This window comes from Antechinus flavipes, chromosome 1 (assembly GCF_016432865.1).
Source record: "Antechinus flavipes isolate AdamAnt ecotype Samford, QLD, Australia chromosome 1, AdamAnt_v2, whole genome shotgun sequence".
In the NCBI taxonomy this organism is placed as follows: Eukaryota; Metazoa; Chordata; class Mammalia; order Dasyuromorphia; family Dasyuridae; genus Antechinus; species Antechinus flavipes.
In genome coordinates, this window is record NC_067398.1 from 696886306 (window position 1) to 696913536 (window position 27231).

The 27231-nt window shown below is 45.9% G+C and overlaps 1 protein-coding gene across 1 annotated transcript; it reads left to right on the forward strand.

Moving 5' to 3' along the window:
• ALDH2 (aldehyde dehydrogenase 2 family member) lies at positions 1-26548 on the forward strand. The gene is made up of 13 exons (XM_051972798.1): positions 1-193; positions 12738-12842; positions 14399-14539; positions 14648-14727; positions 16767-16878; positions 19725-19853; positions 20356-20469; positions 20934-21036; positions 21529-21713; positions 22181-22345; positions 22588-22745; positions 23689-23803; positions 26206-26548. Exons 1-13 carry the CDS (start codon positions 80-82, stop codon positions 26236-26238), a joined length of 1554 nt encoding a protein of 517 aa, XP_051828758.1. The 5' UTR covers positions 1-79; the 3' UTR covers positions 26239-26548.
• Positions 26549-27231: the final 683 nt, after the last annotated feature.

Below are 27231 nucleotides of genomic sequence, written 5' to 3' on the forward strand. Positions count from 1 at the left end.
GTCTCACGCCTTTTAGGGACGGACGTGGGACCTTAATCTGCCTCCGCTCCGACCTCCGGCCTCCCGCCTCCAACTCAGCATGCTTCGGGCCGCCGCTCTGCTCGGGCCCCGTCTGGGCCGCCGCTTTCTGTCCTCGGCCGCTCCGGCCGCCGTGCCCATCCCCAACGAGCACCCCGAAATCTTCTACAACAAGGTGGGATGCCCCGGGCCCCCGCTGGCCTGGGCGCCGGCCCCTCTCCCGCATGCAAGCCTGCACCCCCATGCCCCCTCCCCCGGCACCCTTTCCCTCTTGTTTCCGGCTGGTTCTGCACCCCTCGTCTGTGTCTCCTCTCTCTTCCCCTGATGCACCTCCTAGCCTTCCTTTTCACCCGCTCTCCTCTCTTCTCCCTCCTTTCCATCTTTTTCCTTATGTTCTGCACCCCACACCTCCCTTTTCTGTCTTCTGTACCCTATGTCTGCCTTTCCCTGCTCAAAACCCGACGCTTCTTTTTTCTTTCCCTTTATACCTCATGTCTCCCTTCCTCTCCACCCTTTCTGCAACCCTCACTGATTCTTTCCCCTCTCCTTCCTCTTCTGTGCCCCTTCTTCCTTGTGCACTCCCTTTTCTAAACCCCACACCCCATTTTCCCCATTCTTCCCTAGCCTTCCCTCTCCCCTCCTCCTTTCTCAATTCTCCCTTCTGTTTTGCACCCTATAGCGTCCCTTTCTACCAACACCTCTTTTCTCCCTTGCACCCCATAACTCCCCTTTTCCCCCCTGCATCCCATGTCTCCCTTTTCCTCTTGCACCTCCTCCTTCATTCTCTTCCTTCTTTCCCTGCCACCCTGCTTCTCTTCATGCTCCCTTGTGTCTATTCTCTTACCCTCTTCCTCCCCTCCAGTCTGCCCCTTTGTAACCGACCCCTCTTTTCCATCCTGTGCTTCCCTTTTCTTACCTCCTTTCTTTCCCATTGCTTAGTTCAGTGCCTGGCACACAGTAGGAGCTTAATCAGTGCTTATTGACTGCTCTTCCTTTGTCTTCTCCTACACTCTCTTCTCCCTGCCCCTTCCTCCACCTCCATTCCCTGTTCCCCAATTTTTTCACCTCATGGCTAATTTTCTATTTTCTTGGAGTTGTCTATTGCTCCTCACCTTCTCTCCTTCCAGTCGGAACTTTTTTTCCTTTCTCTGACCTCCACTTTCCCTCCTTCCTTTCTGGGAGGCTTCTCTCCTGCCCTTCTTCCTTCTTCCCTTTCCTGCCAACATCTTCCCTGAACTGCTCCTTCTGGGTTGTGGGAGAGGGAGTACCTGTTGTCTTCTTCAGTTTCCTCATCAATCAAATGAGAGGGGGATGGGAATTAGGCTCATTCAGGTGGGACTGGTCTATAATTCAGAGCTTCCTCCCCCCATCAAACACTACAGCTGTGAGCATCTATTGAATTCCTCATTAGGCAAATGTCTTTCATCTACTTCTCCAGAACTAGAGTCTCTTTGGACCAGAGCCTTGGATACAAACAAGAAAGCGCCATCATTAGATAATGCCCTCCAGACCACTCTTCAGCAATTGCTGCTTCCAGCAGATTACAAAATATATCAGAAAGGGAAAAGCATCAGGGAGTAACTACTCTCCTAATAAGCCAATGTTGACTTGGTTTGCTATGGGAAGTTTCTATCCTCCTCTCTGCCTACTGCCCTGACTTCCTTTAAGTCGCATCTTAGATCCCACTTTGTACAGGAAACCTTCCCCAATTCCTCTTTATTCCAATGCCTTCCCTCTGCTAATTATTTCCTATTTATGTAGCTTGTTTGTAGATAATTGTACGATATCTCCCCCATTTGAGTGTAAGCTCTCTGAGGACAGGAACTGTCTAGTGTCTGGCACTTAATAGGTGCTTAATAAGTGTTTATTGATTGATTATTCTCTGAATTACCAAATTTCAGAAATGAAAGAAGCTACATATATTTTGGTTCACAGTCCCCTCCTTGAAAGCCTTGACTTCCAGCCTGTTTCTAGGGATCCCTCTTCCCTTCAAAGGAAGTCCATTTTCCTTTTTGGCTAGCTATATAACTATCAGAAAGTTCATAGAATCCCAGGCAATCCCAATAAACTTTGAATAGAGAAAATGCCATCTGCATCCAGAAAAAGAACTTTGGAGATTGAATGGAAATCAACACATGCTATGTTCATTTCTTTTTTCTGTTTTTTTTTCCCCTTCCTCCAATAATATTTCCTTTTTGTTCTGATTTTTCTCTCCCAACATGATTCATCAAGAAATGTGTATTAAAAAAATTGATTAAAAAATACATCAGGAAAAAAAAAGTTAATAAGATCATAGGTCCAGAGATGGGAGGGACTTCAGAGACCATCTGGTCCAACCCCCTTCATTTCACCAATGCAGAAATTGAGTCCTAGGAAGTGATGTGACTTGTCCCAGTCTGCACAGCCAGTAATGTCCCTTGGAGTTTGAACTTGCTCCCTCAGGCTCCAGCACTAGCCTCCTTTCCACTATATCTTCAGTTCAGATGTCCTAGATTTAAACTGCTAGCATCCTTAGAGTCTAATTCCCTTATTTTACAGATGGGTAAACTGAATCTGGGAGCGGTTCAGTGATTTGCTTAGGGTTACAGTTAGGAAGTAGCTGAGTTAGGATTTGAACTCAGCTCATCCGGACTTCAAGCCTACTGCTCTATCCACCTCACATTTGAAATTTTGGGTGAATTTTTCTCCACATTATTTCTTGCTGAGGCAAGTGGGGTTAAGAAGTGTTAAGTGTCTGAGGTCAAATTTGAACTCAGGTCTTCCTGATTTCAGGGCTGATGTTCTATCCACTGCATCACCCAGTTGCCCCAGTTTTTTTTTTTTTTTTTTTAACATTCATTCTTAAACATTTTGAATTCTAAATCCTCTCTCTTCCGCCCCTCCCCCACCCACTGAGAAAGCTAGCAACTTGATTCTTTTCTTAAAAACAACAACCCTTCTCTCTCCTCCCCCCCTCCAGATTAGCTCAAGGACCTTAAATAACCAGAATCTTGTGTTTTCAAAGAGGGAACATTATTGGGTTCTCTGAGTTCTGTTATGAAAGACTGGGCTTCTCTGACCTTTTGTCTTCTTAAAAAAACTTGGACTAGTTTCAATTTTCTTTGGTTAGGATTGATAGCTGTACTCTTGAGTTCCTCCTCCAGTCTTTTTTCCCCCCCTTTCCCTGCTGTCTCCTTTTAATCTGGGCAATAGTTAGTGAGGGGGAGAGGGACTTGTAGAAGCCATAGTTGGCATCTGTTGCAGCAACATTACAAAATAGATGAAGGCCAGGAACTAAAAAGAGGAAATTGTCAGGGAGTAACTCTTGGTCTCTCCTCCACTGTACCCAGTTGCCTTTATCTTTCTGGTTCTAACTGTCTTCTGGGGTGGGATAGCCTCAGTCCTGCTTCTGACACACCTTGGCTGTATGGACATGGGGAAGTCACCTCTCCAATTAAGATGACAGATTTCCAAGACAACACCAATTTTCATTGGAGAACTTGTTTCATTTGGGAGTTCTTTGTTATATAGGAGTAGCCTCCAGTCAGGAGCACCTACTGTATGCTAGTCAGTCAATTGACTAGCACTTCTGAATCCCCTACTGTGTCCTGGGTCTTGTGGTAATTTCTGGAGAATGCAAAGACAACAATCTAAAGGGTTCTGACCTGCCAGGAAGAGGTCTTCTGGAAGAAGCGCTAAATTTTAGGGTCTTTCCTAAATTCCCCCTGCTTGCAGCCACATGGTAGCATTGCAGACTAACAGTGGAATAGGAGATCAGAGGTCAGCGTTCCACCTCCCTGTTTTTCGCAGCTAAAGAAATGCAGACTCAGAGAGTTTCCTCCAGTTGCCAAGGGTCACAGAGGGACTGGCATTGGAGCCTGCTTTCTCTGATTCCAAATCCAGCCCCTTTCTCTGAACTCCACAAATTAGAAGGGCAATAAATCCATTGCAAGCTCCAACTCCTTTGTCTGCATTTTTTTCCTTCCCACATTTTATTGGAAATGAAGGATAAGAGGAGGGGTAGAGCCCAGTTTTTTAGCTTTAACACACTGTTGAGTGGGTTGCTTTCACTGTAATTATGGTTTAGCCATTAAGTTATTAGCAAACTAGGGCCTGGACCTTTTGATACTTCAAGGATCCTGTGATTTCTAGGCTCCTCCTCCCTCCACTTTGCAGATTCCCAGCCTTCCTAGATGGTTTTATGAGTTATCCAGGCCCAAATCATCCTTCACCTGATGACCAGCTTTTTGTTCAGGAAGTCTTTGGTCTTCAGCTCATTTCAGAATCACAGCAGTTTCTAGTTATGGGAAAGAATTCTCTCTATAACGATTGAGTCAAACTCAGATAGGGGATAAGTGGGAAGTTAACTAGTCACAAAAGATCTCATATTTACAGTTTTAGAATGTACTGTTATCTATGTTTTGTATTTTTATTTATTTTGTTAAATGTTTCTCAGTTTTTGCTTATTTTCAGGAGTGTTGTAGCTATGTGTGGGATCTATAGCATAACTGATAAGTGGATGCACAGCCTTTAAAGGCTTGGGGCACCATGGATTTGGAGTCAGAAGACCTGGATTCGAATTTCCCCTATGCTACTCAGTAATTTTATAACAGTAGACAATCACTTCACTTTTCAAGGTTCATCTGTAAAATTGCTTATAAAGCAGTAAGGTGGGGTTACCTCCCCAAGGGCAGAACTGTAAAGCTGAGCAGCTCCTGGTCAGTGCCCTTCCCTGCTAATCTCAGGGAGTAATATAATGAGTATTTCAGGCTTTTCCCCCCTCTTCCCACTAACTCAGTGATCCTTTCCTTGACCTCCTAAAGCAGGTTTTTAAAATGCCTACTGAATGCCAGCGTGGGGATTAAGAAACAAAAACAACAGTTTCTGCCTTCACGGAGTTGGAGTTGAATTCTACACATAATTGTGTAAATATAAGGAGGTAATTTGAGGAAAACTTTAATGATAGGAGAATGTCCTTTCTCTATCCTTTGCAGGGGTGGAGAAGTGGGGATGAGGTAGGTGTAACATAGCATATCATGTCAGTTTTTTTTAATCCATGGATCAGTTTTGTTCATTTTTTTCCTCTCTTTTTAAAAAAAATTCTTTGTTATAGGAGATGACTCCCTGGGACTGGGAAATATATAAATGAAAGATTTCCTTACAGATCTCCCCAAAATAGTAGGGGATGGATTAGTCAGGACTTCTTGTAGGAGGTGGTTCTGAACCTTTGAAAAATGGTAAAAATAATTCTAAGAGATGGAGGTGAAGAGGGAATGCATTCTAAAGAGATATGGCTTGTTCAAAGATTAGGAACATACAAAATGAGGGGAGTCATGGGAAGTGAGACTGGAGTAGTCTTTACCTGAGATGAATCCCTGAATTAAAAGGTTGGAGAAATATTCTTTTTTTTTCTTAATAATTTTTTAAAACAAATCCCAGAGAACTGAAGACTTTATTCAGATCTTTGTTTAAGTCAGTATTGGAGAGAGAGAGAGAAAAAAAATTATATAATCTAAACAGAAAAATTTAAAATTGTGTCATCACAGTAAGTTCTGGCTCATCCTGGTTCATTAGATGGGGTTGGCAGAGAAAGCCTGAAATACTCATAATATTACTCCCTGAGACTAGCAGGTGATGGGGAGCTGCTCAGCTTTACATTCTGCCCTTGGGGAGGTAACCCCACCTTACTGTATCCAGTCAGAAAGCCAAATTATGTCAAATACCTGAGATTATATGTCCCCTCTAATCTGTCGCTGGCCCAAGCCTTGTAGGTAATTGACACTAAATGTTGAGATTTGGTCATGTGAAGAATTCACAATGGTCTTTGGCTTTAGCAAAAAGTAGGTTTATTTATGAGAAGAGGTTATAGATGTCAGAAACATAATATCTTAGCACGAACTCCACAGACTCACTGATGAATGCAGGAAAGATTTATTTTACATTCTTGCAAGCTGAGGAGACACACCTTTGAAACTCCAAAGGCAGCATCTCATTTCCTATCCTGAAGCACAAGGGCCTCTCCTGCTTCCCCATTAATTAGATGTTTCAGAAGTTACAGGACATGAATCTCTATCCTTCATGACATAGCCAGTCCCTGCCCCAAAGGAGCTTGTTTTCCATTAGGGAGAAGGTAACAGAGAAAGGCTAAGGGTAAAAAAACTAAAGGTTAATATATTATTAATACAATGTAGAATATACAATACACACAATATGTAATATAGTAATGTAAAATATGTAATAAACTATAATTAATATATATTTTAAATATTTATTTATTAAGCACCTACTGTATGTCAGGCCTTTATACTAAGACTTTCCAAAAATTATCTCCTTAGAATCTCACAACAACCCTGGGAAGTAGAGGCTAATTAAATCCTTATTTTTAAAAATAAAGAAAAGAGGCAGGCAGAGGTGAAATGACTTGCCCATGCATCTTGTGAGTGTCTTCTGGCCAGATTTTTTATTTTATTTTTGGAGGGTAGACAATTGGGGTGAAGTGACTCATGCAGGGTCACACAGCTAGTAAGTGTTTGAGGCAGGATTTGAACTCAGTTTCTCTCTATTCCAGGTCTAGCATTCTGTTTGTTGAGCCCCCAGCTTTTTTGTTTTTTTCATTACTGCGAGGGCTTAGGAGTCACCCAGAGCACTAATTGGATGCAGAACTTATCCCAGATGTTTCTGACTGAGGCTGGCTGTGTTGTTCCTTCCCCCCCTTCCATCCCCAAGACCACAGTTGGTATCTGTTTCCCTGCTTCTTATGGTCTAACCTTTTGTAAAGGTGTGAAGGAGCTGGCTTCCCTCATTCCCAGCTCCAACCCCACCTTCTACAAGAAGTCTTTCTCAGGCTCCCTTGGAGATTATCTCCAATTTCTCCCATCTGTAGCTTGTTATACAGAATTATTTTATTATCTTCCTCCCCTTTCTCTCCCCAGCAGGGGTTTTTGCCTTTCTTTCCTTTGTCCATACCTGGCACGAGGCAGGTATATTTATAAATGTTTACTGACTTGGGGAACAATGCTCCTTTTCAATCCAAGCTGGGTTCTGACCACGTTAGTCAAGGAATTATGGGATAATTTTGAAGGTGTTCTGCTGTTCTGTTTTGAAGCTCACAGATTGGATTGTTGGCAACCCCCTGGAGACAGCAGCAGGGACTACCAAGTCTCCTGTGTGTGAGCTTTTGGAATATGTGCTTGATCCATGTATTGGGTCCCAAGGCTTTAGCTCCTGCCTCTATTTGGAAGGCACCCTTTGTTCAGGTCAGACCTGAATTTCTGGGCAGCTGAATCATTATTTGCCCCTTTTGAAATAATCTTATCTCCACAAGTTTAGAGGAGCCCCCCTGGGCTGGTTGGGAATGGGGAAGGCTGCTGACTTCATTGCAAACCTCTATATCTGGCTTGTTTTAGTCTTCTGTTTGGAAGGCAAATCTCAGAACAATGGATCTTGGGGGAAACTCCCCATCCTTGGAGCTGTCCCCTGGTGGTTTATGTAAAGCAGAATGCTAGGAAACCTGGTGGTCACCTGGAATTGAGTAGGACTTTGAAAGCCAAATGAGATGTTTCTGTTTGATCTTTGAGGGAGCAAAGCCCTGGGGACATCTGGGGCCTTGGGCTTGCTGTTGGCTGCCAGCCTGTGCTTTAGGGACATCATTGTGCAGGTTGGGGAGAACTGAAGGGAGATAGACCTGGGATCAGTCTGGGGGTTCTTAACCCTCCCTATGGACCCCTTGGGCTGCTGCTAGTGAGACCTATGGCTGGACCCCTTCTTAAAATCTATTTTTAAATGCACTAAGCTAAATGAACAGCATGACAAAGGAAACCAATGATATTAAAATAGTTATCAGAAAGAATATATATTTTTAATTTATATTTTTAAACCTACACACCACATTAAGAACTCCCTGAACTAGATGATTTCTCTATGATTCTGTTTCCTGGAACCACATTTTAATGTTGGGAACCTCTTCCAGCCCTTCTCTTGAGTGCTTTCCCTAAGATTCCATTCTTTGGTTTCCAAGCTCTTAAGTTTTACATTAGGTCTGGTCAGTGTCTTCCCATCCTCATATTTACTTAAGAAGAGAAGATTTCTGGTCTGGAGAACTTTCTCTGAGTTACTTTTCAACTAGCAAAATAAAGCTCTTTTGACAGGATCTTTTTACTTTTGAATTCTAAGCTTTATTTGCTCTGTCCTGGTATGAGGGGTGGAGATTACAAGCTAGGGAAGGTAGAACATCCAGGGGAGAATCTGCCTTGGCTCAAAACTTTAGGACCAAGGACTCTGGAATCTGAGAACATTCTGATCCTATTGTCTGTATGGTTCAAGTGCTTCCTGTTTAAAAAGACTAAAAGTTAAAAAAAACCAAAACCTTAGGGTGTTGGCCCTGCACGTTGCAAGCTCAGGTCTGCAAATGGTTATCCTGTGGGGACCTCTTTCTAGCTCTTTGTAGCAAATTCCACCCTTGGGTGGGACCCAAAGATCTGGGTTTTTTGGTGTAGATGGTTTCCCTGCAGAGATCCAGGCCATCCTCTCTCCACAACTAAGCATCTTCATGGCTCTGCGCTGACCAAGGGTCTCCCTGGACTAGGTTAAGCTGGCTCTCAGCATGAATCCAGGGAGGGGGTAGGGAAACCTCATGGGATCCTAATTGTGATGAGAAGCAGAACTTCTGGGAGGGATAGGAGATATGTTCAGAATCAGGATGGCTTCAAAGGCTCAAGAGCAGAGGGATGGAGTCTGAATCAGGATGGTTTCAAAGACTGAAGAACTGAGGGATGGATTCAGAATCAGGATGGCCCCAGAGGCTGAAGAACAGAGTGATGGACTCGGAATCAGGATAGCTTCAAATCCCTGCCCTGCTACTTGTGACTTCCCTTGGGGGCAAGGCTCTAAAGTTCAGGTTTCCCCTGGACTAGACTGCCCTGAATCTGTGAGGGAGGAGGTCACTGCCAGTCGTTTCCTCTGCCATTGTGAGGGCCAGGCTTTGCTTGGACAGTGGATACTGCCCTGCACTGGGTCCATCCATACTCAAGGGTTTTCCAGGCGGGGGAACCCCCCCTACCGGACTTTGTTCTCTGCTGGCATTGCTCTCTTGCATCCAGATTCACCAGGAGTGAGTGGAAAAGGGAAGATGTTGCTGCATCTTACTGGGTCAAAGGCAGAAAGTTCTAATGATTCTGATGCTGGGTCCCTGTGGGTCAGAGGAGCCAGAGCAGAGTGAGGTTGGACTTAGTGACCTCAGGTCACAATATGATCTATAGAGTAAGTTATCAATGGCACCTCATATAATTTCTGGCTCACTCTTGCCAGGTAAAGACAGGATTCAGCAAACCTGATGATGAAGATAACGATAGCATTTATATAGAACTCTAGGGTTTGCAAAATGCATTATCGGGTTCTTACACCAACCCTTCAGAAATTTCCTTTTACAGATGAGGAAACTGAGGCAGACAGAAGTTATGTGACCTGCTCATGGTAAAATACAACTAGTATGTTTGAACTTGGGGCTTTTCTACTCCAAATATCATATATTGTGAAAATGGAGATCTGTAGGTTAGAAGAGAGTAAATTAGAAGCATTGACTGGTTGGATATCCAGAATCATCAGGAAGTTGTTAAGAGTTCATTGTCTCAGTGGCAGGAGGGTGAGAGACCAGCATCCAACAGGTTCCCCACAAGTGTGAGCTTCGGGCCAAGCATCATAAGGTGAAATTCAATAGGGAGGACTTCCATTTGGGAATAAGATACAAGCCCAAAGCTCCCTGTCTTCAGGAGGTTTATGCTCTAGTGGGGAACAGGACATAGCTGAGGTGGGGTGAGGAAGGGAAGATTCCAGTGAAGGGGCAAAATGGGCTAGAGAAAAAAATGGCCCATCGCTCCTATATCTCTGCCAAGAAAACTCCAAATGGGGAGGACTGGAAGAACGACTCCACCACAACAAAAATTTTCTTTTGTTGGTTCTGACCTTAATTATTCACCTGAGCGGACTTAACCTCCAAGGGCCCTTTGTGTTGTGAAATTCCCTTTCATATTCTTTGTTGAAGAAATCCTAGCCCACTTGGAGCCTGCTGAATCAATATATTATATAACACTGATTGAGCACAACCAGCTGAGCTGGGCTGCAGGGTGGGGCCCTCCCCAGGGGAAGACTTTACACCCCGGAAGAGCCTTGATCTTGGCCCAGGTGCCAACCCCCAACCCCGGCTCGTGGAGCAAATGCAGTCCAGCCTGAACCCCAGTGAGGAAAGACAGATGGACCAACATTGGGAGGGGGGAGGGGAGAGACAGAGAAGGCAGACAGATGGGGGGGATAACCAGCCACCCAGAGTTGGGGGGTTCAAATCCTGTCTTGGAGGCGCCCCAATCATTATACTTCTCAGTATCCTAGACCAGCTCTAAGACTCTTAGATGGCAGACCAATATGGCACCCATCTACATTTATTTGTGGGCTGAGTTTTCTGGGAGCTCCTTATACAGATGACATCAATCAAGCAGCATTTATTAGGCTCCTACAGTGTGGTCAGACACTGAGAATAAAAACAAAAACGAGTTTCCAGTCTCATGGGGGAGTCAACATGCAAATAACCGCGTTCCAACAAGACAGATGGAAATTGGGGCTGGTCTCAGAGGGAAGGTACAAGATTAAGGAGGAATGGAAAAAAGAGGCCTTTGGGCAATAGGGAACTGCATGTATGTCATTAAAAATAATTTTAAAAAAAGATTGGGAAAGGTTCTTTAAAGAAAGGGGGAATGCAGGAAGCCAGGGTGAGGAGAGAGTTCAATTTCCAGGCATGGGGTCAGCTCCAGGGACTGCACTGAGCCTGGAGAGAACATCATGTTTGAGGGAAGGAATCGAAGGCCCGTGCTACTGGATCACAGTGCTTGCAAGGCAGTCTCAGGTGGAGGGGGCTAGTTTATGGAAAGTTTTAAAAGTCAGACACAGAATTAAAAAAATTTTTTTAAATGATTTTATAATTCATCCCAGAGCCACTGGAGTGTACTGAGTTAGGGCATACTTGCTAATAATTGTAACTGTAAAATGGGAGAAATAGCTTTTATCTCTCAAGATTGTTGTAAAAATTAAATGAGATAATATTTATAGTGTGCACAACTTAATGCTTGGCACACAATAAGCACTTAATAAGTGCTGATTTTCTCTCTCCTTTCTTGATCCCTGTAGGGAGGGAGGATGGGCTGGAGTTGGGAGGGACTCAAAGTGGGCAGATCCACCAGTGTTACAGTGATCTGGCCATGAGGTAATGAGAGCTTGTACCAGGGCAGGGGCAATGTCAAAGGAGAATGGGGGTGCATTTGAAAGATGCTGCGAAGGTGGATGTCACCGGTCCAACAGCAATTACAATGAAAAAAGAGTTTCCCTTCTAGGGACGTGGTAAGGCTCAGACAGAATTAAAGTACTTTCCAAAATGCTAGATAAATGATCATTAATAATAATCAATAATGACGGTGATAATTCTTTGAATTTAGTTTGGATAGTGAGGTGGTATAGGACTCAGGATAAATGATCATTATTAATAATAATGACAATAATTATTCTTTGGATTTAGTTTGGATAGTGAGGTGGTATAGGACTCAGTCAAGAAGACCCCAAGTTGAAATCTCAAATACTCACTAGCTCTAGATACGTCAGTTTAATCTCTATCTGCCTCAGTTTCCTCATCTGTAAAATGGGGATAATAACAGTATCTTCTCTTCCTCTCCCAGGGTTGATATGAGAATCAGATGAAATATTGTTTAAAAAAGCACATAGTAAGTACTATTGAAACGCTCATTCTCTTCCTCCTGATATTGGATACAAACTAGATTACCACTTGTCATCCAGGTCATGGAAAGAATGCTTTTTCAGGTTTTTGTTGTACTAGTTCAGAAGTTTTTAGACTTTTTTGTGTTCTAGACCCCTTTGGCAATCCAGTGAAACCTATGGACCCCTTCTGAGAATAATGTTATTAAATGCATTAAAAGGCGCAGAATTAGAAAGGAAACCAATTATATTGAAATAGAGATAGAGATGGTCAAGTTGATGGAGTCCCTTAAATCCGGCCATAGACCCCTTGGAGGGCTCCAGGTTAAGAATTCATGGCCTAGTTGGGAAATACATTCCTTTCTATCAATAATACTTTTTTTTTCCAGTTACATGTGAAGATAGTTTTCAACATTCTTTCTAAGAGTTTGAGTTCAAAATTTTTTTCTTCTTCTGTCCCTTTCCTCCCCAAGAGGGCAAACAATCTGAGATATATATGTATATGTATATATATGTATAAGTATGTATGTATATATATGTATACACACATACACACATATTCCTGTATATATGTGTGTACATATATATTCCTGTGTATATGTGTATGTATGCATGTATGTATTTGGGTCATTATATATACATATATAATATATATACATATATGTAAATTCCTGTTTAACTGAAATTTACAGCTCTTAAGTAAGGGACAAATGGCCCATGGACATCATCTTCTGAGCTAAGGACAGTTTCTTGCTGAGGGCCTCCCTCCTGGGCACATTCGCCCAGTGCAGATTTGGTCTCTTGGATGCTCAAGCCGAGACCAGTTCAGATAACACTTGTCCAGGTGCCCCATCCATTCATGGCGGTTGATCAGGGTCTTTCTTGTTAATGGCAAGTCCCAAAGCTTAAAGACTCAGTGCCTGGAACATAGTAAATGTTTAATTAAATGACTGACTGATGGAGAGTTTTTTTTTCCCCTATGGCAGATTTTTATAAACAACGAATGGCACGATGCTGTCAGCAAGAAGACTTTCCCCACCATCAACCCATCCACCGGAGACGTGATCTGCCAAGTGGCCGAGGGGGACAAGGTACAGAGAGCCTCGTCCTAAACAAATAGCAAGTCTGGATTCTCTAAACCAGGCCTTGGCTCTCTATGTTCTAAAAAGAACTGAAGTTTTACTTGTTGCTGTTGTCTCACTGGGGGAATGACCCTGAGGGGACAGGAAACAAGAGGGATCTGGTACATTTCATATTCTTCTGGAAAGACAGCTGTTCTGCTTTTGAAACATTTATCATCTTTTTCTTCCTTAGAAGGGGGGACAAATTGTGGAATCCCAGAAATATCTGTGTCTAGAGTTGATTATTATTATTATTATTATTATTATTAATTACTTAATAATAGAGTCTGGTTAGATGGTCATTCCCACTATGATTTAGAAAGGGAAATAGAGAGCAAAATCTGAAGTTTATAGAACTAAAGACTAATTTTATTTACACACTTACTGAGCTTGTTGGGAGCAGATTGGGGAAATGTTTTAGTGTTGAAAGTATTTTGGCTTTCAGATAGAAATTTGGAGGAGTCAGATCACCAAGTATGTATTTACTTATGTATCGAGAGGTTATGTAATAAGCTGGCTTGGGAGTCTGGAAAATCTGCTTTCAAGTCCAGCCTTTGAAACCTTCTGGCTGAGTGGTGCTAGGGGAGTCACTTTACTTCTTGTGTTCGAAGATTATAAATGGCAAAGCAGTAGAGAGAGTTTTCTCACTGTCTGTTTCTCGTTCCCCTTCAGATAAAATTCACCTCGTTGAGTTTGAGTTTGTGGAGGGAAGGTTGGGGAGCTGTATTAGTTGGACAGTTCTTAGGCATGAGTGTTGATTATCATTGATAATTTTATTGATTCTTTTTTTTTCCACCATGTTATTTCTCCATATATTATGCCTCCACCATAGTTTCCTCTCTTATATGAAGGAAAATCAGCATTTCAAAACTGACTCACATGTCCCATACATCCATCAGTTTGTAGTCTATAATCTTCCTCTCAGCTCTCCTGAGGTGGAGGAAGAGAGGTATGGTCAGCCGTCCCCTGGAATTCATGTTGGGATTCCAAGTTCATCTGCGTTTGAATTTTACTGAATATATATTATACATATATATACATATATATGTCATTCTCTACAGGTTGTCTCCTGGGTTAGCTTTTTCTTTATTTTGCATCTGTTGATACAGGTTTTCCAAAGTTTCTCTGAATTTCTCATATTGGTTTTGTCTGGTAATAGTTCATTCAGTAGAATTTTTTTTAATCTGTTTGGACCCTTTTTCAGTTTTTATTTTCTTGGCTTGATAGGTATTTATGCATACCCAGGATCTGGGGAGGAACACATATGGAGAGGAGGCTGGGATATGGGGAAGAACAGATATGGGGAGGAGGCTGGGATACGGGGAAGAAGATATGGAGAGGAGGTCTGGGATTTGGGGAGGAATACATAGAAGGAGAAGGCTCTAGAAAGGGCAGTGTGATATGGTAGAAAGAGCCATAAAGGCTGGCCCCTAATCTAGAATCCCATGAATAGCAGTCCCTGGTCATCCCCCTTCTCCATCATCCCCGTGCAAAGGTGGAGCTGGGGCCTGGTCTTTGTTTTCCAGGCAGACGTGGACAAGGCAGTAAAAGCCGCCAGAGAGGCGTTCCGCCTGGGCTCTCCGTGGAGGAGGATGGACGCATCTCACCGAGGAAGGCTCTTGAACCGACTGGCGGACCTGATCGAGAGGGACCGGGCTTACTTGGCTGTATGTGCCCCTCCCTGGGCCCCTCTCTGCCTCCCCTCCCCCAGGTGCCCCCGAGGTAGCACTGGGGGCCACAGTGGTCGCAGCCACTAATCGCTTCTCTCTTCTCAGACGCTGGAGACCTTGGACAACGGCAAGCCCTACGCCATCTCCTACCTCGTGGACTTGGACATGGTTCTCAAGTGCCTTCGGTAGGTCCTGTGGTCTGTAGCGCTCCAGGAGAGAGATCTAAAAAGACCAGGGTGCAGCCATTTGTGAAACATCATGGTGTGGGGGAAGGGCTGTCTTTGGGAGTGACTTATGGGTCAATTGCACTTCCCAGATTAACTCATTGATTATATTGTTGCCCCCATGAAACAGGCAGGATGGTCGTTCCAGAATGAATTTCATTTTGTGTATGTTTAAAGCTGAGAAGGAAACTGCTGGCAGTCATCCCGTCTTCCTTCCTCTCAGTTTTCTGATAGATTTCTATTGGCAACCAATAATCTGTCAAGTACCAACTGTGTACGATTGCCTGTATTTCACTTTGTCTTATCTGTAAATAGTAAACTGGCAGATCGGGGGGGAAATGAAAAAGAGACAGAGTCAGAGAGAGAGAGAGAGAGAGGGAGAGAGAGAGAGAGAGAGAGAGAGAGAGAGAGAGAGAGATAGAGAGAGGGAGAGAGAGAGGGAGACAGAGAAAGAGACAGAGAGACAGAGAGACAGAGAGAGGGAGAGAGACAGAGAGACAGACAGAGAGAGAGAAAGAGAGAGAGACAGACAGACAGAGAGACAGAGAGAGACAGAGTGTCAGAGAGGGAGAGAGAGAGACAGAGAGACAAACAGAGAGACAGACAGAGAGAGAGAGAGAGGGGAGAGAAATAGGGAGGGAGAGAGGGAGGGAGACCATTCCCATCATTACAGTCATTGGAGTGGTTAGCTATCAGCTGGTGCAGGTCCTCCCAGATTTCTCTGAATTCTGTCTTGTGATTTAGTTGATTTGTATTTTAGTTCAGTTGTATTCGCTTGCTGTGGATAATAGATGCTCCCCGGCTGATGGGAGAAGAAATTGCTGTAATTGTTCTCTTTCTTACTTTTCCTTTTTGTCTCGGACCTCCAGGAGTTAATCTCGTGGGTGTTAACGATCTAGAAAGTTAGGCTAGGGGAGTCAAGACCCAGAAGGCAGGTTCTGATAAGCTGGGCCCAGGAACTTGCCTCAGAGGCTTAGGAAACAGTTCTTACTTTCTGTAACGGCTCCTTTTTATTGAATAAACTTTTTTTTTGGGGGGGAGGAGGAATGTAGGGACTATTTTGTGATGCTTGACACAGCCGGCGCACAGTAGGTGTTCAGTTGCACGTTGCATGCCACTTACTAACTGGTTCTGAGGAAGGCAGGGGGATGAGAATCGTTTTGCCCTTTAGAACAGATGGGGGAAGTGGGAATGGGGGATGCTTATACACACACACACACACACACACACACACTTTTTGGTCATTTTTAATTTTCGTATTTCTTTTGGGACTAGTCTAGTATTTGTTACTGGCATTTAGTAATATTTGGGGAATCCAGAGGCTGTTTCTCCAGAGTTGATTCCCTCATGGTCTAATATTAATTTGTTCAGACACATGCATATATCCAATGTATACGTATACATACATACACATAGCCCTTTCTCTCTCACTTTCCTCTCTCTCCCTTTCTTTCTCTTCCCTCATTCTCTCCTTTCCTATTCATTACCAAGGAGCAAGCATTAATTAAATGCCAAATGTATGCTAGGCCCTGAGGATTAAAAAAAGAAACCAGCTGTGCTCCTGTGCGCGTTTATATGTTATATTTATGTGTATAATATAGCTTAGTGCAATACGGATGATGGCGTAGCGTTAGCGAATCGAGGTTTGGGGCAGGAAGCTCCAACGGGAGCCTTTCAGGGCCAGAGGCAACGCTCAGAGGGCCGCGTGGCGATCTGCATCAGCGCAGGGATGTCCACCTCCAGAAATCCCTGGGCCTGTGGAATCTGATCTCCAGGTTTTCTCCTCCGTGTTCATGACTTTCCTTGACCTTCTGGAGGGTCGGGAACATGTTGTTCTGGTGGCTGCGGGGGACTCGGTGCTCCCCAGAGCCAGGTTCTCGGGGCTGCTTCCCTGGGAGGGGCTCCATGAGGAGGCCCCTTGAGAAATGGGGGGGGGCGCCCGTTTGCTCCGTGGGAGCTTCCCGCGGTCCGGTACCTAAAACCACGGTGTTTGTTGGCAGGTATTACGCCGGCTGGGCTGACAAGTACCACGGGAAGACCATCCCCATCGATGGGGACTTCTTCAGCTACACACGCCACGAGCCCGTCGGGGTGTGTGGCCAGATCATTCCAGTAAGTGCCTCCCCAGCCCCCAGGCCGTGAGGAGCCCCAAGCTTCTGCCTGGGTGCCGAGAGCGCTCACGGTCCCTGGGGGCCGGCGTCCTTCCTCGTTGGGGGGGGGTGACCGTCGGGCCCCCGTCCTGCCGGGCTGGAGGCTCCAGGGGTGGCCCTGGTGACCTGCGGTACCTGGGCCTTCTCTGTACGAGACTGGAAACTGTGGTTTAAACAAAAGTGGGGGGTATTCTTAGGGCCTGCCCGGAACTCACCCTTATTTTGTATGTGTGAGACGCAGCCCGGGGCAAGGGCAGGGAGAGCCAGTGTCAGAGCGCTGCAACTCGCTGGCCCGCTGTAAGCTGGGCTCCCGGTGCCTCCGGACACCTCCAGACTCTGAGCTCAGGGAGACGCCCACTGCCCTGGGCGGACCCAGGAGGACCCAAAACCTCCAGCCCTTTATTTTAAGAAAAGTCCTCCCCATCCCTTTGGCAGTCAGCAGGCACCTGCTCATACGGGCTGAAAATTCCAGGGAAATGAATGCTTCTCTGGGGGAAGGGCCCAGCACACAGTAGGTCCTCAGTGAACAGGCGGCTTTTTGGACACTTGGCTTTGGATGTCCAGCAGACATCCTGAACTCCACATAACCAAATAGGATCCATTCCCTCCCCACAAGTCTCCTCCCTCCTGGACTTCTACCATGAAGGACAGTGCTGTCCTGCCAGCCCCTGGAGATGTAGGGTCACCCTCAGTTCCTCATTCTCTCCCCCCCACACCTAGATGCCCACTGATCCCCCTTCTGCAACATCTCTCAAATGTGCCCTCTCTCCTTTCCCCTCATCCCTAGATTAAACCCATAGCTGCTGGGGGGTCAGCCTGCCTCTTAGCACCCCCCAACCCAACCTTTGTGCATTTCCAAAGGGATTTCCCTAAAACACAGGTCTGATGGTGTCTCCCTCCCACTCGGCAAACTCTCAGGGCCCTTCTTGCCTCTGGAGCAATTATAAAATACCATTTGGCTTCCAAAACCTGTTATAACCTGATCCTCTCTTACCTTTCCAGTCTCTCTCTCTCTCTCTCTCTCTCTCTTTTAAATTATAGCTTTTTATTTACAAAACATATGCATGGGTATTTTTACAACATTGACCCTTGCAAAACCTTCTGTTCCAAATTTTCCCTTCCCTCCCTCCACCCCCTCTCCTAGATGGCAGGTAGTCCCATACACGTTAAATATGTTAAAGTATATGATAAATATAATATATGTATACATATTTATAGTTATCTTGTTGCACAAGAAAAATCAGATTTAGAAAAAAAAAAAAAAAACCTGAGAAGGAAAACAAAAATGCAAACAACAGAAAGAGTGGAAATGTTATATTGTGGTCCATACCTTTCCAGTCTTAGACCTCGCTTCCCCCCATGGCCTTCGGGCTGGTCCAACAAGAACTCCCTAGGGTCTTCATGGCTGTCCCTTAAACCAAAAAAGCCCTCCTTTCTGCAGGAAACCTCCTCCTCTGGCCAGATGACCACCCACTGACAGATTCATTCTGTCTCTGTCTCTCTTTCTGCTTTCTATCTCTCTCTCATATCTCTCTGTCTTTATTTCTGTATCTCTGTCTCTGTTTCTTTCTGTCTCTCTGTTTTTCTCTGTCTCTATCTCTCTGTCTGTGCATCTGTCTCTGTATCTGTTTCTGCAACACTCTCTTTCTCTTTGTGTCTCTCTGCATCTCTTTCTATCTCTCGGTCTCTGTCTCTTTGTCTTTCTCTGTTTCTCTCTATTTCTTTCTGTCTCTATCTCCCTCTTTCTGTGTCTCTTTGTCTCTATCTCTCTCTGTTTGTCTCTGCCTCTGTCTTTCTCTGTCTCTGCATCTGTCTCTGCAACACTGTGTCTCTTTCTCTTTGTGTCTCTCTGTATCTCTTTCTATCTCTGTCTCTGTCTCTATCTCTCTGTCTCTGTTTCTGTCTCCATCTCCCTCTTTCTGTGTCTCTCTGTCTCTATCTCTCTCTGTCTCTGCTTCTCTGTCTCTCTGTCTCTTGTCCCTCTCTCTCTCTGTCCCTTCTCCTCATCCTCTGTCTCCTTCCTTTCTTCCCTCTTTCTCGCCCCCTTCCTTTATGTCTGTTTTTTTCTGGGTCTATACATATACATACCTGCACACACATTTACGTGTTTTCTCCAGTTTTGCCTGTTTGTGGCCATTTCCCTCTCCCCGTATCCCCGCCACTTACTCAGCAGGGCCTAGCACAGTGTAAGGGCCTAATAAATGCTTGTCAGCGAGCCCCGGGAGCCAGTTGGCCGCGGGGGATCCGGTTTTTCAGCGTGACATCTCAGACCGCCTGGGCACCGGGCCTTTCGCCTTCCGGACAGCTGGCCGGGCAGCAGAGGGTTGTGGGTTCTCAGAAGGGCACCGGGCAAAGGCCTTGGGACAGAGCTGTGCCCCTGAGTGACTCTGTCCCCATCCTGCCCCTGGTCCCTGCAGGCTGAGGCGGTAAAGGCCTCCAGCTTCTCTCCTGACCAGAGGCCTCAGACTGGGCCCGGGGTCAGCGGGGTGGCCCAGAGGCACATGGGCCCTCCCAGGGGGGCTGGCTCCTCCCACCCCAGGGAAGGCTCTGGGCCCTGGGTTACCCTGAGCTCCAGCTCCACTGGAATAAAAGCACTGCAGAGAGCAGCTGATCTTAATATTCAAAGGCCGGCCGCCCTCCGCGCTTAGGCTGGGAGCCTGTCAGAGAGGGCCGGGCCGGGAGCCGGTCAGAGAGGGCCGGGCTGGGAGTCTGCAAAGCCTCGGGCCCTCCCTGGCTGGGTGACCCTGGGCTGCACACGTGGGGTTGTGGAGAGCCGGCCGTGGAATGACTGGACGACGTCTCTCCTAGTGGAACTTCCCCCTGCTGATGCAGGCCTGGAAACTGGGCCCAGCCCTGGCCACGGGGAACGTGGTGGTGATGAAGGTGGCCGAGCAGACCCCCCTGACTGCCCTCTACGTGGCCAACCTGATCAAGGAGGTGAGGGACACGGCTCTTCCGGAGCGACATGTTGGACAAGGCCCCCCTCCTTTAGTGTTGTGATTGTGTCCATCCATCTCCTCTTGGGTCTATCTGTGGGAATGTAAGGTCCTTGAGGGCAGGGACCGTTTTGTAAGTGGCTGGCATACAGGAGGCGCTTAATAGATGCTTGTGAGCTTCCCTCCTCTCCCCTTCCGCTCCTTTGGGTTTGCTCCCCCTGCTGTACCAGGCCCCGCTCTCTGAGAGGGGGGTGGAGGGGACCCATTCATTCCCAAACACTGATCAAGCCCCACTTCATGCCGGCCCCTACGTGACTCTGGCCCGGGATCCCACTGCTCAACAAGGGGGTCCCCCCGGGGGGCTGGAGGTGCTACCTGGTTCTTGTGTGATGGTGCCCTCTTGGCCCAGGGAGAAGCCCCCAGGCCTGGCCGAGCCCCCCGCCCCCTTCTTCCTCCGGCACGGGGGGATACCCCAGTCCATGCCCTGGGCTGTTCACCCACAGGCCGGCTTCCCCCCCGGAGTGGTCAACATCATCCCCGGGTATGGCCCCACGGCTGGCGCTGCCCTCTCTTCCCACATGGACGTGGACAAGGTGGCGTTCACCGGCTCCACCGAGGTGAGAAGCCCCAGGGACCCAGAGGGGCGGGTTTGGCTCCTCGTCGATGGGGTCTCCGAGGAGAGGCTGGGGTCCCCTTGGGGCGCGGAGCCGCCTCCTCCACGAAGCCGCTGCTTCTTATAACGAGCGATAGTCTGTGCGTTACGGGAGACCTGCTAGGGCGGGGCAGGCAGGCAGCGAGCATTGATATCCCACCTGCTGCGGGCACTGGGCTAAGTGCCGGGAACCCGGAGGGGAAGGAACTGGTCTCGTTCACTAGCGGGCTCTGCTGTGAGGTCTCAGCGGGGCCCTCCCCGCCACGGGGCCTCCACAAACCTGTCAGGGAGGGGAGGCAGGGAAGGCAGGAGCTGGTTTCTCCTAACTCACAATCCCAGTCTCAGCAGTTTTACAGGTGAGTAAACTGAGGCACGGCCGTGACTCCCTCGCCCGGGGCTGGAGCCTCTAGCACCTCTGTCTCCGCGCAGGTTGGGAGGCTCATCCAGGTGGCCGCGGGGAGCAGCAACCTGAAGAGAGTGACCCTGGAGCTGGGCGGCAAGAGCCCCAACATCATCCTGTCGGACGCCGACTGTAAGCACTGCTTCTGCAGCTCCTTAGAGCCCGAGTCTGCTCGGACAGACGTGGGGAGTCCTAGGGAGGACACTCCCCCACCTCCTCGGCAGAGCACCAGTCTGGGGTGCTCCCGACTCTGCCCCCAATGGCCCCCCCAGCTTCATCTGCCTCTGATGGCCCCTAGTTCTGTCTGCCCCCAATGGTCCCCCCAGCTCTGTCTGCCCCTGATGGCCCCCCAGCTCTGTCTGCCCCTGATGGCCCCCCAGCTCTGTCTGCCCCCGATGACCCCCCAGCTCTGTCTGCCCCCGATGACCCCCCAGCTCTGTCTGCCCCCGATGACCCCCCAGCTCTGTCTGCCCCCAATGACCCCCCAGCTCTGTCTGCCCCTGATGGCCCCGAGCCCTTCCCTGCCCCTCACACTGACCCGGCGCGCTGGCCAAGGAGCCCTGGCAGAGGGCGCAAGACGGGCACTCGGGGAGGCTCACCTGCTCCTGCCTTCTCCCCCGACAGTGGACTGGGCTGTGGAGCAGGCCCACTTCGCCCTGTTCTTCAACCAGGGCCAGTGCTGCTGCGCGGGCTCCCGGACCTTCGTGCAGGAGGACATCTACCCCGAGTTTGTGGAGAGGAGCGTGGCCCGGGCCAAGGCGCGCGTGGTGGGGAACCCCTTCGACAGCCGCACCGAGCAGGGGCCCCAGGTATGTGTGCCCGTGCGAGCCCAGGGTCGGGGCCCAGGACCGGGAATGGTGGCTCTCTGTAGTTACTGCGTTTTCTGCCCTTTCTATGCCTCCTTTTGTCTGTGAGCTGTATACCATAAGTAGTCAGTCGGCTGGCAGTCATTAAGCACCTACTGTGTGTGTGTGTGTGTGTGTGTGTGTGTGTGTGTGTGTGTGTGTGTTTGTCTTTGTGCCTGTGTGAGCCCCAGGGATCCGGAATGTCCCTCCCAGAGGCCAGCTCTCAGTAGTTACTGCATTTTCTGACCATTTTGTGCCTCCTTTTGTCTGTGAGCTGTATACCATAGGTAGTCAGTTAAGCACCTACTGTGTGCTGGCCACTGAGCTAAGTTGGGGATATAACGAGAAACAGCTCAAGGTTCTGGTTTAACCTGAAATTTTGCCCAGTCCAATCCAGAGCTGGGCACCGAGCTGCACGTTTCCCTCCACAGGTGGACCAAGAGCAGTTTAAGAAGATTCTGGGCTACATCGATTTGGGGAAACAGCAGGGGGCCAAGCTGCTGTGCGGAGGGGGGCCTGCCTCCGACCGGGGCTTCTTCATCCAGCCCACCATCTTTGGGGATGTGCAGGACAACATGACCATCGCCTCGGAGGAGGTGAGCCCGCGGCCCCCGCGGTTGACCGTTCGGACCCTGCAGTTGACCGTTCGGACCCCGCGGCTGACCATTTGGATCCCGCGGCTGACCATTTGGATCCCGTGGCTGACCGCTTGGACCTGTCGGCCCACTTTGGGCCGGAAGTCTGGTCAGGGGGACAAAGTGGGGTTGGCTCGGCCCCAAGGGCAGAGCCGGGCATGGGGGGGTCGGCATCCCCCACATTGGAGCTCTCCCTCCCTCAGATCTTTGGGCCAGTGATGCAGATCTTGAAGTTCAAGACCATCGAGGAGGTGGTGGAGAGAGCCAATGGTTCCACGTACGGGCTGGCTGCAGCCGTATTCACCAGAGACCTGGACAAAGCCAACTACCTGTCCCAGGCCCTGCAGGCCGGCACGGTGTGGTAAGGAGCCCCTGGATGAGAGTCTGACCCTGCGAGCCAGGGACCAGCCAAGGGGCCCTTGCTCCGGAGCAGAGGCAGTATCATAAAGTCCAATGGCCAGGAGGGACCCCAGAACTCGGACCTGACTACAGTTCTGGGGGCTCTTGGCCGAAAATGTCTGCCATCTCCTGACAGACATGGCCACTGTGGGAATTTATTTTCCCATCATTTCTTACAAATTTTCTTTTCTTTTTCTTTCAGTTGAGATGGGAGTGAGAAAGGGGAGGGATTTCTTGAAAAATAATTAATTTTTTTTACTAAAGCTTTTTATTTTCAAAACATATTCATAAATAATTTTAAACATTCACCCTTGCAAAATCTAGTGTTGCAAGAAAAATTTAAATTTAAAAAAATTTTTCCCATTTAATAGTATTTTTTTATAGTAAAGCTAGTTTTCAGCACTCATCTTTGTAAAATTTTGAATTTCAGATTTTTTTCTCCCTCCTTCTCCTCCAAGACAGCGAGCAATCTGATACAAGTTATATATAATCAATTACTTTGAAAACACATGCATGGATAATTCTTCAACACTGACCCCAGGATTTTCTGAAATCAGCCAGCTCATGTTTCTTCTAGAACAATAGTATTATCTTACATTCAGGCACCATAACTTATTCAGCCATTCCCCAATTGATGAACATCCCCCCAATTTCCAATTCTTTGCCACTACAAAAAGAACCTCAACAAGTATTTTTGCACATGTGGGTCCTTTCCCCTCTTTTATAGTCTTTTTGAGTTACACATCCAATAGAGATACTGCTGAATCAAAGGGTATGCAAAATTTTAATTTTTTTAAAAAAGAAAAAAAAGACATTATCACTACTTGGAATGGAGATTAGGAGAGCATGAAGCTGGGAACTGTTTTTTAAACCTTGTTCTAAATTGTTAAATTTTGGAATTGCAGGATAAATTGCTATGATGTGTTTGGGGCACAGTCCCCATTTGGAGGCTACAAGATGTCTGGGAACGGGCGAGAGCTGGGCGAGTATGGCTTGCAGGCGTACACAGAAGTGAAAACTGTGAGTTTGGGGGTTAACTTCTAGCAAAGCTGTTTATTGTGAAAGATTTTAAATTTGTTTTATTCATTAAGCAACACTCAAAACTCCTCTTAAGTGCTGAGCATGATGCTAGGGATGCAAAAGGCAAAAACCAAAAATAATCCCTGCCCTCGAGGAGCTTACATTCTAGAATGGGCAGGGATTTATTGAATTTTTTGAGCAGGGCAGTCAGCATTAAGTGACTTGCTCAGTGTCATACAGCTGGGGAGTATCTGGGGGCAGATTTGGGTCCTCTTGTCTCCAGAGTTGATCGGCTATCCTTGTCCCACCTAACTCCCCATATTCAGGGATTCTTTACTTTTTTGTGTGTTTTGGGTCTCTGCCAGCCTGGAGCTCTTCTTAATTGTATTTTAAAATACATAGAATGAGATATACTGAATTGTCAAGGGAACCAATTATATTGGAATATAGTTTGGAGCACCAGTCCTGGAGTCAGGAGAATCTGAGTTAAAAATCTAGCTTCCTTACTGGCCAGTCACTTAATCCCAATTGCCTTGCTCAAAAAAAAGGAAAAAAAATACAGTTATCAAAATATTTTTTAAAAAATCAAATTCATAGAGCCCAGATTTAGAGTCTGTGGCCTGGAGAGAATATTTGAGAGCTGTTTACTTTGTTCTGTACACAGACAAATCAATTCAAAATATGTACCAAGGAGTTTAAGAAATGGGTGGAATGATCCTTGTACTTTACACAGTGGCCTTGGGTAGGAAGCGGCATCTCATGGAAGTCTTGAAGGGAGCTTGAGGGGTTGGCAATTAAAGAAAGAGTTTCAAGCTTTTGGGGAGGGGGAGAGTGTCATGTATAGGAAACAGCGATTAGATCACTCCCTCTGGAATATCAGAATGCAGGAAGATGGTGCATGTGAAGTCAGCCCAGGTGGGAACTGGCTTGTGGAGGATCTAAAATGGGAACCAGAAGAACTTCTCTGTCTTATTTTAGGGGCAGTGGACAGCCATGGGTTCATATCTTTTCCCCCTTCCTCCATATTATTTCCTGTGCTCAGTCCAATGATAAGGGAAGGCAGTAAACCTAACACTTTAGGGCAAGTTTAGCCGAATCCAAAAAGGTCCCCCTATATCTAAAATGAAAAACTTTACTCTTTATGCACTTTTGTTTGAATGGAATTGGTCTATGAACTCTCTAAAGACCCTTTTATTTATTATTAATTTCTAAGGTGAGGTGAGGTTTTTTGGTTTGTTTTTTAAAGTGGTTTTTTTTTTTTTACATCGATAATTTCCCAATATATATTTACCTTCTGCTCCCCAAACACCATTGAATACTCCTTTGTAATGGGGAAAAAACCCAATTGAGTCAGCTGTTTGACCCATTACTGTATTTATTCTCAATCATCCTGAGTTGTAATATAATCATATAATCTAAGAGTATGTTTGGGTACTTTTCACCCAAAATTACTTTTGGGTAATTAACTTAGGGTCTCCACCCCAGTTTATTTATTTTTTCTTTTTTAAGTAGTGTTTTATTTTTCCCAATACATGTAACATTCACCTTTGCAAAATTTTTTTCTCCCTCTCCACTTCTCCAAGACAGCAAATTGTTAGATATAGTCTGTTCAGTTTATTAGATATTATTTAATAAACCAGAGGAAACTCTTCCCATAAACTATTGCTTATCTGTAAGTTCCTACTTTCCTAGGATTAGGTCCATTCAAAGTTAGTTTGTTCAGTTAACATTGTAATTAGCAGAACCTCAAATAAATATTTACAGTATTTTCGATGTTCAAATGAGAATCATCTTAAATCTTCATCATAGCTACAGATAATGTCTCTTCATTTCTGAGAACATGGTCCTACCTCATTTAGTTCATTCAGGAACCAAGCAAAATCTTTTCTCAAGAATTCTTTTCATTTTCTTCACAAGATAAACACTAAAACAGTTCTATCAAGTGAGAAGGCCTCTATCTTTCAAGCTATCACTCTGAATAGTCCCTTTAAACCAACAGTTGAATTTTTCCCTTTCTACAACATTGCATTTGGCTTTTTAAAAATTCATAGTATAATAAGTCTAGCATTGGTTGGAGAGGCTTTTGAAACAGGTGTTACTTTAGGGAATAAAAAAATGAATGTTTAGGGTCATATTCTTTGTATTTGATTTTAAAAGAAAGTTTTTTATTTTTGTACATATCATTTTTAATTATGTCCCTTCTGATAAAGAAAAATCATTAAGCAAAATAACCCATCTTGGTAGAATATACAGTATTCCACACCAAGAGACCAACCTCCCTCCCTCTATTCCCAGGAAAGAAGAAGGGTGTCTTTCCTTGTCTCTTCTCCAGGCTCAAGATTGAGCATTATTATCCACATTCTTTCTCTTTGAAACTTTCTAACTCTTCATTCTATTATTAGGTCACCGTCAAAGTTCCTCAGAAGAATTCATAAAGGAGGATGTGGGACTTCCCCAACCATGCCTCCAGTTGGAGTTTTAATTAGATTGAGGTTAGAACCTGGACCAAGAAGAGACCCGCTGGTTCACTAACATCTCTGTAGAAACAATCAAAAAAGTTGTGAAAATGATAATGTTCCATGGTGGGGGGAAGAACTTTATTTTTAACTGCAATTGCATTACAATCTGTGAGTGAATTTTTATACCTGAAACATTTTAATACGTTGGTTAACATTCTTGTCAACCATTTTTGGCACTTTTTTTGCTTTAGGGCTAAACCTTATTAAAAAAAACAAAACAACTTGATACCTTTGTTTCTTGTATAATTTATTCTGTCTCAGAAGAAAACCTAGTCCTATGTGGCCTGAGTATATGTACACAGTGAGATAACATACATAAAGAACCTTACAAACCTTACAAATTTCCTTCCTCCTTCCCTCCCTCCTTCTTCTCTTTCTTCTTTCCTTCCTCCCTCCCTCCCTTCTTTCCTTTCTTTCTTCCCCCCTCTCTCTCTCTCTCTCTACTCTGTGTGTCTATACGAGGAAGTGGGGTTTGCTACACAACTACTGTCGGCCATTATAGCTCCCGAGCTCTATTTATATGAAATTAATTACCATGATACCATTAAACCTTAAATAATGAAATAATAATAACAAAAGCAATAATATTTACTCAATAAAAGACAAAAGCAGAAATAATCAGTTTTTAGTCAATAGAAGGCAAAAATTAGAATTATCAAATGCTCACCAATCTTGAACACACTTTCCCTCCAATACAGTCAGTGCTGGTTGAGGGGAGTAGACATATTTAGAGAGATATATGAGTGAGGAAATCTATGGGCCGAGAGCAACTTGTGATTCTGGATTTCAGGTCTTGATCTCTTTCAGAATCATCTATACTAAGTGAAGGTGCTTCTCTGCTAGTCCCCCTGTTGGCTCTTAAGCTGTGGAAGCTGAGACAGGCTCTGTTATCTCATTGCCACTCTTAAT

What these genes read in the sequence shown, in the direction of transcription:
- ALDH2 (XM_051972798.1), top strand. Translation starts at nt 80, where the DNA reads ATGCTTCGGGCCGCCGCTCTGCTCGGGCCCCGTCTGGGCCGCCGCTTT. An exon ending in GGGACCGGGCTTACTTGGCT is followed by an intron (nt 14,540 to 14,647) that starts GTATGTGCCCCT and finishes CTCTCTTCTCAG; the next exon opens with ACGCTGGAGACCTTGGACAA. An exon ending in CGTACACAGAAGTGAAAACT is followed by an intron (nt 23,804 to 26,205) that starts GTGAGTTTGGGG and finishes TTCTATTATTAG; the next exon opens with GTCACCGTCAAAGTTCCTCA.